This window comes from Bos indicus x Bos taurus, chromosome 25 (assembly GCF_003369695.1).
Source record: "Bos indicus x Bos taurus breed Angus x Brahman F1 hybrid chromosome 25, Bos_hybrid_MaternalHap_v2.0, whole genome shotgun sequence".
Lineage (NCBI taxonomy): Eukaryota > Metazoa > Chordata > Mammalia > Artiodactyla > Bovidae > Bos > Bos indicus x Bos taurus.
This window is the reverse complement of record NC_040100.1, coordinates 16,557,150-16,571,705: the sequence shown is the minus strand read 5'-3', so window position 1 is coordinate 16,571,705 and position 14,556 is coordinate 16,557,150. Positions and strand designations below refer to the sequence as shown.

At 52.8% G+C, this 14,556-nt stretch overlaps 1 protein-coding gene across 10 annotated transcripts; it reads right to left on the bottom strand.

Moving 5' to 3' along the window:
- Window positions 1-2,303: 2,303 nt before the first annotated feature.
- Window positions 2,304-14,405, bottom strand: ATXN2L (ataxin 2 like). 10 transcript variants are annotated; one of them, XR_003508591.1, is made up of 23 exons: window positions 13,558-14,405; window positions 12,024-12,060; window positions 11,757-11,813; window positions 11,596-11,667; window positions 11,075-11,225; window positions 10,573-10,697; window positions 9,656-9,747; window positions 9,007-9,207; window positions 8,034-8,209; window positions 7,761-7,871; window positions 7,028-7,222; window positions 6,868-6,939; window positions 6,563-6,633; window positions 6,079-6,374; window positions 5,929-5,998; window positions 5,291-5,437; window positions 5,094-5,166; window positions 4,810-5,000; window positions 4,334-4,463; window positions 4,123-4,244; window positions 3,760-3,972; window positions 3,062-3,614; window positions 2,304-2,794 (listed from the first exon to the last, which is right to left on the bottom strand). XR_003508591.1 is itself a non-coding variant. In XM_027526686.1 (23 exons), exons 1-23 carry the CDS (start codon window positions 13,857-13,859, stop codon window positions 3,067-3,069), a joined length of 3,303 nt encoding a protein of 1,100 aa, XP_027382487.1. In that variant the 5' UTR covers window positions 13,860-14,405; the 3' UTR covers window positions 2,304-3,066. The 10 variants fall into 10 exon arrangements, 8 of the variants coding, with proteins under 8 accessions (XP_027382487.1, XP_027382480.1, XP_027382481.1 ...); XM_027526686.1 differs by having other exon boundaries at window positions 2,304-3,221; window positions 3,371-3,614; XM_027526679.1 differs by having other exon boundaries at window positions 2,304-2,817; window positions 3,371-3,614.
- Window positions 14,406-14,556: the final 151 nt, after the last annotated feature.

Sequence of the window (14,556 nt, the reverse complement as noted above, 5' to 3'; positions counted from 1 at the left end):
TGTCTTGTGTCATCTGTACTCTGGGAGGGTGGGGGATATAGAAATGGAGCTGAAGCCCAGGATACATGAGCTTGGGAGTGATCCCTGAGCCATTGGAACTGAGAGTACTTCTCTGGCCTCAAGAGTTCATCTCTGGTACATGGTGGAAGAGCTCTTAAAGCACTGCTGTGGCAACGTGAGGAAGGTAGAGAAACTAAAGGACTGAAAGCTACCCTAGTGAGCTTTGTATGATTGCTTCAGTTCAGTTCAGTTGCTCAGTGGTATCTGACTGCGACCCCGTGGACTGCAGTACACCAGGCTTCCCTGTCCATCACCAGCTCCCAGAGCTTGCTCAAATTCATGTCCATCGAGTTGGTGATGCCATCCAACCTTCTCATCCTGTCGTCCCCTTCTCCTCCTGCCTTCAGTCTTTCACAGCATCAGGGTCTTTTCCAGTTTGTCAGCCCTTCCCATCAGGTGGCCAAAATATTGGAGCTTCAGCTTCACCATCAGTCCTTCCAATGAATATTTAGGACTGATGTCCTTGAGGATTGACTGGTTTGATCTTGCTGTCCAAGGGACTCAAGAGTCTTCTCCAACACCACAGTTCAGAAGCATCAGTTCTTTGGTGCTCAGCTTTCTTTGTGGTCCAACTCTCACATCCATACATGACCACTGGAAAAACCACAGCTTTTAGACAGACCTGTGAAGTCTTTTAATATGCTGTCTAGGTTTGTCCTAGATGCTCCTTTCTTCCAAGGAGCATCCCTTAATTTCGATTGCTTAGCAAAACGCTACATAAAACAGGCTAAATGTTGGATATTCCTGGAGATACTGGTCAAACGGTTATAGCTTGGGCCCAGGTCAGGTGCCTGGTCTCTTTGAGTAGGCACCAACCTATTCATGTCTACCTACCCTTATTTAAACTTGATACTGGGTGTTCTATCCTGCCTCTAGACCCAGCACATAGAATATTATACTTGGTAAATAATTTGTAGGCTTGATGGGTTATCACTAAGTCCAAACAGGAGTGAGACATTATAGAATGAAAGTTTCATTTTTAATGTTAATTACTGAGATTTAAAATTAACAAGGTTTATCAAATCACATGGGGTAAAATGCTGAGATTTTGGGATGACCCCCAGTAACACAGGTGGCATTCAACAGGGATTAATGGCACCCTTTCAAACTTGTATCCTGACAAATGAATATACTCAGGACAGGCAACCTACTCACAAACAGCTCAAGAGAATGGACGCTCTTAGGCCCAGAACGAGGCAAACTTCAGATAAAGCAATTTCATGAAAAGTGCTGTCCACCAGGAAAACGTACTTGTTTTACTTCAGCGTGCAATGAGAAGCTGAGAGTTTTCAGGCAGATTCAGTCAGGGTGGAGGCTAAGTTCCTTATAGCTCATCAGATTTCTGGTCTTAGGAATAAATTATTAAGAGGGCTACCCAGGAACAGCTGCAATTACGTACGTCTCCAGCACTACAGAAACCAGGTCTCCATCTGCACTGCAAACATCTGGAGCCCACCGGAAAGCTTTCCTGCTGCTACTTCCATCAAGGCCTCCCAACCCCAGTTGGAGAGCTGTCACTTGGGACCGCACATCTGCGTCTTTAAAAAACATCTGGCTGCACCGAGTCTTAGTTGCAGCATGTGGGATCTAGTTCCCTGACCAGGGATCAAACCCGGGGCCTCCTGCATTGGGAACACAGTCTTAGCCACTGGACCACCAGGGAAGTCCCAAACCCGGCCCTTTTTAACAGCCAATTAGAGGCTACAGATCAGTCCCATTCTCTATCCTCTACTGGTAAAATATGCACTTTACAGATAAGAAACGAATACCAGGTCCTATTAGTAAAGAATTCCCAACGCCTCCTGGAGCCTATTCTTTCTCCATCCCATACCTGGCCCCCGTCTATCTAATCCAGCCCCTGCTTCCCTCAGCCTGGCTCAACCCAGCCCTCCGCCACTTTCACCAGCAGCTTCATCCTATAGCTCACCCACAACCAGGACCTCTCAGCTGTGCACCACTCCGCCCTTATTTCAGGTGGCCCAAAACACAACTGTACTTTTTAGTGCAAAGAGATGTAATTCACAAAGTACTTTCCTTAGAAATGAAAACCTCAAGTCACACCTCACGATGAGGCCAGTTTTGAGGTGAGAAAACAGCCTTTGAGACAATGGTGGGCCTGCACGGCAGAGCCAGAAAGGGCATCTCTAGATACTCTGGGCGGGCACCTACAGTGCCCCCACCTTAGAAATCTCGTAAAACCAACCGCTACCGTCTTCCTATTCAAACAGAAAACTACAGGCTGGTTAAGTTAGTTTAAAATTTTATTTTTTTTTAATTTTTTTAAATATTTTTATGTAATAAAAAGTAAAAGTCCTTGTCCAACCATCCTTGCGGGGCATGTCTGTTTCTCTTACGCAGGTGACTCAAGTTAATGGGGAAGAAAGAACAGGGGGCCCAAGGTTATAAATAATAGAAAATAAAAGATCTTCCATCTCCAGCGGGGAGGGGGGGATAGATGAGGACGGGAGGGCAAGATGGGGTGGGGATGGGCAGGGGCAGAGCAGGAACCCCCCCCACCCCCGCTGGACCCTGGCCCTGCCCACTTTGAGGCCCTTCCCATTCAAGGTGCTTGGCAGGAATTCCCCAGCTCCCCCGGGGGCGGGGAAAGGGGGTGGGGGGCTGGGACTGGTCCGAGCTGCTGGGGGAAGAGACATAGATCACTCTTCCCTCCACTCATGGAGGTCTCAGGTCGCGGCCAGGACAATCTTCAGTTCCCCGGGGGGTGGAAGGGGAGCTGCTGGGAGGGATGAGATTGAACTGGTTGGAGGGGAAAGAGAAGAGAGCAGGAGCATTAGAACCCAAGCAGCTGTCCCTTCATCCAATGCCGTCCAGTGTGGGGTGTGGGGGGGAGTGTTGGTAGGAGCGGCCGCCTCGAGGTGTCTCATGGGGCTGTCAGAAGCACAGATCAATCGCCGTTTCCCCGTGAGCCAGAGCCCTTCCTCACGTGCCCAGCTCAGCCCCCCACACCCCAGCCTGGCCCTGTCTACTGCGCTGACCTTACCTCGGCTAAGTCAGGAGACAGTCGGGGTCACTGAGAGCTGGGGAGGCAGTGGGGAGGGGGGCTGCTGGATCACAACTGAGCGAGGACGGAGGGAAGCAAAGGACAGAGCCAGGAGCAAGCCCCTGGCGGCGGCGACTGTGGCTTCTGCCCACCCTACATACTTCACAGACAGGTGCAGGTCGGCAGGCGCCCTGTGGGACAGCCCTGCCTCCAAGACCCCTCACTCCCCGCCCAGAACCCGTGCATCCTGCCCCACCTGCAGCCCATCAGCTCTTCCATGCCAAATACCCCCAGCTAACGAGAACTCACGAATCCTGTCATCGGCTCCTCCTGGAAATCCAGGCGCCTGGCCAGGCTGCTCACCTTGGGGGTGTCCGATGTAGGGATAGGGTGAGGGTGTGGAAGCTGAGAGTGCAGGCACCCCACTCTGGGGCACCGCGCCTTGGGGGGGGCCCCCATGGCTCTGGGGTGGGTGCAGCAGCATCACCTGGGGCGGGTGGGGAGCCCCAGGGTGAGGGGGCGGGGCTGCTGTGATTCCAGTTTGGACATGGGCCTGTGGAGAACAGAAAAGGGGCTGCGAGCACCATGGCAGCTTCACAAGGTCGGAGAACCCCAGGCAGCGGCACAGAGGGAACAGGCGCACCGCTGATTCCGGGAGGGGCACCCCACGGCTCAGGGCAGGTGGCATGGGCTCTTACCTGGGTAACATGGGCCATGTTGGTGAAGCCGTGGGGCAGCTGCTGGTGGGCATGGATGGCATATACAGCGGCTGGTTGGGGGAAGCTGCTCTGAGGGGACTGGGCAGAAGGTCCCGGTGGCAGAGAAGGCGGCGTGCCTGTCAGGGCCCCTGGGTGGTACAGGTTCTGCTGCGGCTGTCCACTGCCCAGGTGTGGGGCCTGCCCCGCCTGGTGCTGTCATCAGGGCAAAGTGACCAGTGAGTGCCACTTCTGGCACCACCTCTGACCCCCAGGTTCTCCCCACTAGGGAATGACCCCAAGTCCTAGTCCTCTCTTTCAGCCACCCATCCCTGCTCCACCACGTGGATGCCCCACAGCAGGCACCTGGACAGGACTGGGGGCCGCATGCTGGGACGGCGGCTGGCTCCCAGTAGGCGTGGTGGCCGGCTGCGGCTGGTGGGCATGGAGCTGCGTGGCATGGTGCGGATAGGACTGGTGAACGGTGGCTACAGCAGGAAAGGGAAGACAATCAGTGACAGGCACCCCGGAGGGGCTGAGCAGCATGGCCCGGGTTGGGGGACAGGACAGAACTCACCATAAAGGGCCTGGGGGGTGGGCTGCTCTGCAGAAGGGTACTGAGGGGTGGAGGATGACACGATGGCCTGGGGATGGCTCCCCGACGTCAGCATGCGTGGGTTGCTTTGAAGCATGGGGGCAAACACCGGCTGGAGGAGGAGGAGAGGAGCGGTTGGCCCAGCAGAGGGCCTGGGAGAGTACCCTGCTGCCAGACAACCCGGACACAGTACTACTCTGCTCTCATCATGGTCACCTTACTTCACATTCACAATAACCTTATCAAGTAGATGCTATACTTTACAGAAGGAAAAAACAAAGGCCCCAGAATCCACTGCCTCCCTGGGGTCCTACTACAGCCAAGACTGAAGCCCAAGTTGGACCCCACCACCCAGAACTCCTGCTGGCTTCTCCTGTCAGCTCCTAAGTATGGGAGGTGGAGGAGGCTTGCTAAGATGCCAGGACTCTGTACCCCACCTTCCTCCCTGCCTCAGTCACCTGCGAGGGATAGTGGGCCATGGGCTGCATCATGGCGGGCTGGCCTGGGAACTGCTGTGGGTTGTAGGGGATGTAGGAAGAGTAAGGGGTGGCGGCCACCAGAGGTGGACCGGCAGCGGCGGCGGCAGCCTGCATCATGGGAGGGGCGGAGGCTGGCTGGTGTTGGTCCGAGCGCTGGGGGGGCAGGGAGCCTGCGGGTGGGGGGAAGACGGTGCAGAGCTCAAGCTCCATCTGCCAGCAGGCAGCGGACGGCGCCGCGTGGGGCCCCTCCTGACCCTGCTCACCTTTGGCGCCCCGGTACTTGCCCTGCTGTCCAGGCACTGAGTTGGACACAGGATAAGGATACATCTGCGGTGCCTGGGGACCAGAACACAGGCGAGGCTGAACAACCCGCTCGTAAACGCCCACGACAGGTGGGCCTTGGTCCCCCAGTCAGCTCAGTCATACCTCTTACCCTGGGCCCACCCGACTCTTCTCTTACCTGAACAGCTGGTCCCATGTGGATCTGAGGTATGTAGGAAATGTACTGGGGGCTATAGAGCCCACTCTGGCCTGCTGTCAGCACCGGGATGGAGGGAGTTGAATGAGTCCGGGGCCCAGGAGAAGTCGGAGTACTGGTGGATTTATTCTGTAAGAGGCAAACGAGGACATGTACAAGATACCTTAATGACTTCTCTATACCACCCTCCTCTCCCAGTCGAGGGCATCCAGAGTGCTGTGCACCAAGCATTTCCTACACTTTATCTTGGTTAAACCTCACATCAACCCCCAGGAGATGAGCAATCTTAAATTACAGGCAAGGAAACTGAGGCAGAGAGGTTAAGTGGTTCATCCAAGATCACAGAGCTTGCAAGAGGTTCAAGCGCAGTCAGTGGGCCCAAATGAAGCCCATGCTCCTAACTGCCAAACTCTGACTCCCCCCGAACCAAACGCCAAGTCCCAGTGAGGAACCCATAATTATCTGTCAGATACTTCACGATACCCGGCCAGCCACTGCTAAGACCTGCTTCCACAACTGCTGCGGTCCTAATATACTTGTATAACTGCTCCTCACTCCCCCCACACCCAGCTCCCACTCCTCATGGAAACCCCAGCCCACATTCCCCTGTCCCATCTCACCACAGAGAGCAGGGGCTTAGTGGGATTGAACTCCTTGGCATTGGGGTTCAATGTTGACTTCTTTACTTGTCTAAGAGAGAAAAATGGAGTAAATTCTCACGGCCTGCCTCTTGTCACCAGACACCCGCCCCAGCTCCCCACCCCACTCACTCAGCAACTGGGCCCTCATCCTTGTCATCTCCCTTGATGAGGCCCACTGGGGGGCTGCCAGTTTGGCTTGGGCAAGGTGCCGGAGGCTGCTCCGGCCCCTCGGCACCCCCTGCTGCTGGCAGGGGCAGTTTGTCCTCCTTGTCCGATACTGATTCGGCCTTCGAGGAAACAGGAGACCCCAGGGGCTCTGAAGCCAAAAGACCATCCACCTCCTTCTCCTTCCCTTTGGCCTCCTCTTTCAGGATCCGTGGAGGAAAAGGATCCAAGCTGGTCTCAGGGGAGCTACTGGGCTGAAGCTACAAGGACAGAAACATACAACATAGAGAGTACTCTATCTCAACCCCAGACTCACCTTCCTTCCTTCATCTTTGCATGCTCTAATCTCTAAATGCCACCCAGTGCCTATTCCATAAACCTCTCCCCCGACCCCTCAACCTGCATCTCCTTCGTGTTAACATCCTAATCATTCCCACATTTCACTCACCTTAAACTGGGCCCCAAACTTTCTCAGTTCTTCCAGCTGAAAACGCTTCTGTTCATTCTGAAGGCCAGGGACTATGAGAAAGAGAAAAAAAGGAGGAAACACACTTTTCTTTTCTTGAAGGTGGCTACACAGCAACCCAAAGAACAAAGAAACCAAGGGAAAAAGCTGAGCTTGTTAGAACCTTTAAGTTAGGATCAAAGGACTGATCCACCGTCATCTGTTTCTGAATCGCAACACTTCCCTAACTGAAATGCTCCCTAATCAAAAGGGCACGAGACGCTGGCAGGAAAGACAACAATGCTCACCTTTCGCTGCAATCCGGGACAACTCCTGGGACTCCAGCGTCCTTCCAGGTTCCTTGGCCGGGAGTTCTTTTACTGAGCAAGAAAGAACAGACACATGAAGGCCCTTCTGTCCAGAAGCACACTTCCCACTGTCCGCAGTCCCCCACCAGGTGGCTCTTACCATCTGTGGGGGCCAGTGAGATCTTTGGAGAAGCTGGGGAAACGGAGCCTACTCCAGGATCCCCAACTGCTGATGTCACTGGGATGGAAGCTGAAGAGGTTGGTACTGCTGAGCCCATGGGAGGCTCAGGACAGGAAGCTGAGATTGGGGCGGGGGCAGCTGATTTGGGAGAGCGCGGCGGGTACATCCGGCCCACTGGAACAAAAGGGAGAGTGATTTGTGTTGGTCACTGCTGGACATTGAGCAGTGAGTACTAGGGACTCACCAGAAACACCAAGGAAAGTTTATCTACAAGGTTACAAACTAAATGTTTAGAAGTGCAAGGCAGGTAAGGTAAGCAGATAAAATGGCCTCATGGGTACCATGAAAGACTAGAATGCTCCAAAGGGCAGTCATGACTCAGTTCCAGCCAACCAGAACTATACAGCAAGACAGGTTCTGTGTTAGCAGAACTTTCTGTATTTCATAAGATATTAAAACATTTTCTATGATTTCTCCTCCCTTAAAATTAGTTGCTAACTAATTTAAACAGAAGGCACCTGCCAGCCAGACACAATGCATCGATTGCCATGCTGGAATTTCTCCCTGAGGGAAACTGAAAAATTCTTTCCTAAAAAGCATAAATCCTAACCTCCAAAACACCTTTATCTTGGAACTCTCCCAGCCCAGCATTCTAACAACTGACTATTTACACCCCTAACCATTTCTTCATGTAACACTGCTGGAATCTTACCTGCAGGAGGAGGTGGAACAGAGGCTTCTCCAGAAGGCCTGCTGCTGGGGGAAGACAGAGTCTTGGCACCTCTCAGAGGTCGCTGGGCCTTAGGGGACATGCGGGAAGGGCCTATTTTTTTTTTTTTTTTTTTAAAGATGGGGAAAAAAGAGGCAGAGTTCCTGCTATTACATGACTATCAATGCAACTTCCATCCAACCCACCTAAATCCTTTTCCTTGCCACCTACCACCATCCCCTTTCCCGCCACCATCAAGTCGGCTTCCTAACTCACCTCCATTGATACCGCGTGCCTCAGAACCTGGGCCAGGGCTGCTATTGTCAAGATGGTGAGGGCCACGAGGCGGCAAAGAGCTAAGGCCAGGCCGGCCGCCCCGAGAACTACTGCAGCGAACGCCTCCCCGGGGACCTTCCCGAACTCGCTGGGGTAGAGGGATATACTTTCCCTCCCTGGGGGAGAGAGTTCAAATAACATCAAGTAGCCACAAAACACAAATTTCCCAAGAATGAAACCCTCCTTATAAAGTCCACCTCCTGCCTCAATGCACACACACAAATATGCCTGACTTCAGCTTTCTGCACTATTTCCCTTGAGAAACTGTCCTGTGGTTCCAGGATTATGACCCTACATTGCAGCTACCCCTGACCAGACCAAAGCAGCCAGTGCTCCATCATCCTACCCTCCTCCTGACCTATAAGACAGGTAGTATCACACTGTGGATTAAGATACAATACACTTCGGTTTCATTTTCATGAAAGGAGAAGTTAAGACACACGTAGGCATGAAACGCAGAAAAAAAAAAAAAAAAAATATGGGGATAGGACTCTGGACTTTCAATGCTGAGGGTCTAGGTTCCTGGTTGGGGCACTAAAATCCTACAAATTGCAGAGTGCAGCAGAAAGCAAAAAAAGGAAAAGGAAAAAAAAAAAGTATCAAAAATCTGGGCGGGGGGTGGGGGTGGGGAACCTGTCTTAATCCCTAATCTTTAGCCTTGTTACTTCAGACAAATTAATAGTTCTAGGCTTCAGTGTCCTAAACCCCCAAATTCGGAATAACTACGTATTAACCTATATGATTGTGAGGCTTCAACAAGAGTATTTAACAAGCCCTTGGCCCTAACCTAAACCAAAAAATTGGGAGTAACTACATATTAACCTATGCCATTGTGAGGCTTCAACAAAAGTATACAGCAAACTCCGGGTGCAAACACTGAGCCCCACCAGGACCAGCCGCCCCCAGCAATCACCTGGCTGCCAAGCTGGGGCTCTCACGCCCTGAGCCCTGTCGCTGAACTGCACTGTGCTTCTCCTCCTCCGTGCGCCCATCATCATTCTCCATGGCGATCCGCAGGCGGTACTGGGGGCTCGATTCAATCTCTCGGGCCAACTGGGCAGCACGCAGCTCCCGCTGACGGAATTCTTCTGAATTGTCCTTCTCTAAGGGCACCCTGTGAGGACCGTCACCACCCCAGGGCCACGGGACAAGAGGGAAGAAAAAGAAAGACATTTCTATCAGCCCTATCACTAGCTCAGACATGTCGGTGTTTAAACCCTCAACACCTCAGCATACACTGATCTGGCATGTAGCAGGGTCCTAGGCAGAGCAGCAAGGCATCTCTGAATCTGAGGGACACTGAGACACACATATAAATTTGTTAAGATTTTACAGGAAAAGTATGCACTAAAAAAGCAGTTAATTCTACCCACGGAATCAAGATTATGAGAAAGAGAAAAACCTTTGCATGAGGAGCTCACAAGGCAGATCAGGAGTGGGGAGACGGCAACCCAGACATCCAGAAAAACATGTACAAAAGCTATGGTCCACCTAGAGACCTCCCTTCTGTTGATGACCCCATACCTCAAACTGCACCATGGGAACTACCAAAAGACACTCACGTGTAAGAAGAGAGACTGCTGTCATAGGTGGTCTTTACACCATAGTTCTCCTCATTGAACTTGAACATTTCGTTGGGGTCCCATCCATTAGACTAGATAAAGAGGGAGAATGTTTCAAAGATCAGCAAGGAAAGCAGTAATAACCAATCTTCTTCTTCCCTCAGGTTGAAAGATTAAAAATCTGACCAAACCAAGAGTGGGAAAAAAAGGAACAGGACTGATGGGACGGCCATCTACTGACTGCAGTACAAACTGGCAGTTTCCAAGACATAGAAGTCTTTAGGACCCGACATCCATTTCCAGATTTATATCCCAGAGAAATTCTGACCTAAGTGCATGAGGATACACATTCTAAAAATTCAGTGAGATACTATTTTTAATACCAAAATGATGGCCCAGAAACACCAATAAGAAAAGGAATAAATACAATATACTGTGCATACACCCAAGTATATACATACAAATAGCTCAATGCATTTAGTTAAAAGCAATGACTAGGATCTATATACCAAAATGAAACATCCAAAAATAGGTAGGAAAAGCAAATTTTAAACAAACTAATACAGTGAAGTAACAATTCACTGACAAATTTTAAATCAAGATAGTTGTTCGGAGGAAGAGAAATGGGCCTATACAACATGCAATCTCATCTATATCTTTTTTTTCCCCCAGGCTGGAAAAAAACTGATTTGAAGCAAATTTTAACAGTTATCAGTTACTGACGGTAGAAAAATGAGTATTTGTTTGAGTATGTTCTACATCTTTCCATTGGACTCTGACCACCATCAACAGCCAATAGTAAAAGATTTCCCCCCTGCCCACCCCAGCAATTCTTGGGTCCAAGAATGATGTCACGGCTAACACCCACACTTGGGCAGCAGCTCCCCTGCTCTAGGGCTCTGCAGAAGGGACTGTACCATGTCAGACTCCAGGTCGTAGTCATCACTGTTGCTATCACCGCCCTCCCAGCGCTGAAGCACCTTCTCTTTGTGCTCCCCATTCACCTTCGAGTTCATGGCAATGGCCGAGTCAGTGAACTTATCTGTGAGGGTAAATTGAAGATCAGGGGTCAGGTGGTATTTCATAGCCTTCTTTCCAACACCCTTCCCACCACAGAAGCAAAGGCAAGCTTTTGTGTGTCAGAGTTTGGGGGTGCAGGGCAGCATAAAAAGACTTGTTCCAAGAGTTCAAAAGAAGCAAGGAGTTGAAAACAAAGCAGGGAAAGTATGAACCACAACACAGGCTGGAATTCACCCCACTGTATCTTAGACATTAACACATGTTCTCAAGGAAAAACTTCCAGTCATCCTCCTCAGAAATAAGGTGATAAACAACAGGAAGGAAGAGAATCAGAACATCACATTCTTTGCCTTCTACTCAAGAACCAGGTCTGACACAACAGCCTGCACCAATAAATACCTTTAGTAGCATAATTGAAGTCGACATTTCGGAAGTGGACAAGCATGACATCACTTGGCTTAAACACCATGGTGTCCACTATGTCTTCCCGACGAGGGCCACCCGCTGGCTCCGATACCTTCCGGTGCACAGCGTCCACTGCCAGTTCAAACTATAAAAGTTCCATTTCCCAGCAACCAAGGGTCAGTATTAAGAAACGTGAAGACAAAAATATGACTTTTAATTTTACCCTTTTTAAACTTTCCCCACCACCACATTCTCAAGTGCACTGTCTTAATAACATCACCCACGGGATTTAGTCAAAGCCCCAAACTTAAAACATCACATCAAAATACCCAGCCCTCACATTTCAAACCCACATCTTTAACTGCATGCAGCACTATTCTGACACAGGCCTACAAAAACGAGGCTAGCCATCATGTTGTCCAAAACCACTCAACTTTGTATCTTCAATGAACCTATTTCATTCTCTTCTTTCTCCCATGAAACTCCAAAAAGAAAGCTAATTTGAGTACACTAACCTTTGAGCTCAGCGTCTTGAAGATACCCTCATAGGTGGTACCGTTCTTCACCTTTACATCACAAGTGGAACCCTGAAAGAGCAGGGGAAAGAAAACAGAAGAGTACCTCTAGCAAACCCATGCGTTACATCCCTCAAGCTAGCAGCAAGGGGCCCACTTACCACAACAGCGGTAAGGAAATGCAGCATTCTGGAATTGTTGTAGACACCCTCAAACACCTGTCAGTAACACAGGAGAGAGACAAAAATAAAGAAACAGCCAGTCAACACCTTACCCTCCTTCACAATGTCCACACTCCACTCATAACCACCTCGAACATATGGGATCCTTGCCCTTCGGAACACATCTATTTCTGCACCTAGTCTGCCCTCTATTCCCATATATGTATCTTTTAAGTATCCGTGCCTTAGGGGAGAAAAGGCACTCACCGGTGACTGTGGAGGTCCCTTTCCTGTGCTTTGTCCCCTATAAGAGAAGGAAACAAGAAGCTAGTTATTTAAGTACGGTCAAGCCCTTTTATTCAATTGCTTTCAAAGGACTCTATGCCAAGACCACACACTATGTGACGATGACGACTTAGGCTACAAATCATTAACCAACAGATTTTCAGATTCTCACTTCACAGAGGAAGAAAAGCACTAAAAGCCATTTCCTCCAAATACCAGTAAAATAGGCTCAACCATCAACGTCTGTCAACTGCTTTAAAAGCCAATTCAACACAACGTTTCTGCAAGAGGGCCAGGGCTGCAGGCTTCCAAATGACGAACGTTACGGTTACGGTTTTCGACAATAACCCCAGCCAGATGTAACAGTGGGAGCTCAGAGAACGCAAATTTTGAACTGCCTAGGTTCAGGTAAATTACCTCCCAAACAGGAAAGACCATCATTTCCCGCAGCCTTACGCCCCAAACTAGGACTGAAGGTACTCCCTCTACAATCTACCCTTCTGGACCTCTTTACTCATTCAGCCTGTTACCCACTCTGGGAGGGGTCACCTATCACCCAGTAACCCTGCTTCTCGCTGGCTGATGTAACCGGCGGTTGAAGAGGGCGATCAGGGGGCCGCTGGCAGGGCTGGGGGACAGCGCAGCCGCAAAAGCTATCCACCCAGAGGCCTCGCCCGGTCTGCGCTTGCGCACTAAAGCCCACGGGCCTCTTCAAAATCGCCCTCCCTCCCGCGATCAGAACCCACTGCGCCTGCGTGTACCTCCACTCTCAATTCCATAAACCCACAAACAGAAGAAACCGAGTCGGGTGTGCACCACTCATCCAAGAACACCAGGCGAACCCGTCCACGAACACTCCCAGCCGCTGCCCTATATGTTACCCGAGGCTGGAGAATGGCCGGGTCATAAGACACAGCATCCGCGCGCACGTACGGGAAGAGCGCGCGCGCTGGAGGTTCCCAGCCCGCAGTCCTCTCAGTCCCTCCTTCCGTCCCCCCGCCCACCCTGCTCCCCTCCTACTGGCCAGACTGGGACGGGGAGGTAGCAACTCGCTACCAAGTCCCTCCCTCCCCATTGGCCAAACTGTGAGCCGCGCGCCCCTCTCCATTGGCTACGGCCAGGGACCCCTTCCCGCAGCTGACTCCCCATTGGCTGAAGACGGGAACCGCGAGACCCTTCGTGGTAATGGAGCCGGGGACCCCGATCACCTCTTCACCCCCCCCCCCAACTCCCCGTTCCGACGCCGCCGGCGGGATGCGCCCTGCTTGCCCTTAAGGCCCAAGCTCCCGAGCCCTGACTACGCTCGCAGAACTGAGCACTGCCCCTGAATACCCTGGTGGCCACCAGGGACCCTCTTCCTCCGACCAGTTAGGACCTGAGGGCCCACCCCCAGCTTCACGGGGCTTTCCCACTCCCCCTGGTGCCCCTCAAAGGTGGCCAGGCTAGAAGTCTGCCTGGCGCGGTGTACAGGTCTCGGCCACCTCGGCTCTAGCGCCCGGAAACCCACCATCCTCACCTGGCGCTGCCGATGGCCGCTGCCCCTGGCCTCTCCTGATGTTGCTGCTGCGGTGCCGGCGGTTGAGGCGCCAAGATACCCTCGGCTCCCCGGCGGAGCCCGCTCCCGGCAGCGGCTGCAGGCCCCAGGCAGGGGGAGGCGGCCGCAGGAGGTCCTGGGGGAGCCGAGGTGGAGGCCAGGGACCCCGGGAGACCGCCGTTGGGCGGGCTGGTGCCCCCGGGAGGGCGACGGGCCACGGCCTGTTGCGTGGGGGGCGGCTGCTGGGGCTGGGAGGTCTGTTGTGGCGGCTGAGGCTTCAACATGATGGCAGCGTCCGGAAGGGAATTAGGGAGAAGGGAGGGAGAGAGGAGGCCGGGGCTGGGCCCCCGCCGGAGAGCGCGGGAAGCGAAGGGGACTGGGAAGCTGGGGACCCGCCGTTGGCGGGCGGGGGCAAGCCCCGCGGTGTCGGGGGTGGATAGAGAAGACCGCGGCGCGAGGAAGCACCGCGAGGCGGAAGGGGAGGGGGTCTCGCGGGCCGGAGGAAAGCGAGAGGGCGCGAGCCGGCTTGGCGCGCGTGCGCGTCGCCGGGGAAAGGGGAGGGGGAGGAGTGCGCGGGCGGGAGCTCCCGAAGGGGGAGGGGCGGGGAGGAGGGAGCCGCGGCCCGAGATGTCCGCGCGCACCGGGGCGGTTAGCTGCGGGCGGGAGAAGAAAGAATAAAGAAAGGTGAATCTCGCGCCCCTCGCCTTTGGAGTGGGGAAAGAGCAGCGCGGGGCGCTTGCGTGCGCCAAGGACTTAGGGTCTCTAGGTCTCAGGCAGCCTTGAAGACTGCCTGCCGCTGTCGCTTCACAATGAGCGTGTGAAACGCTGGGGGTGGAGCCGAAGAAGCAGAGAGGAAGGAAGAGCCGGCCGCCCCGCCTACGCCGGCGGCGTAGCGTCGGGATACCTCCGCAGTAGTGTGAGAAGTCACGACGTAGCGTGCAGTTCTTCCGCCATTTGAGGCCCATGGGCGGAGTCTTGAGT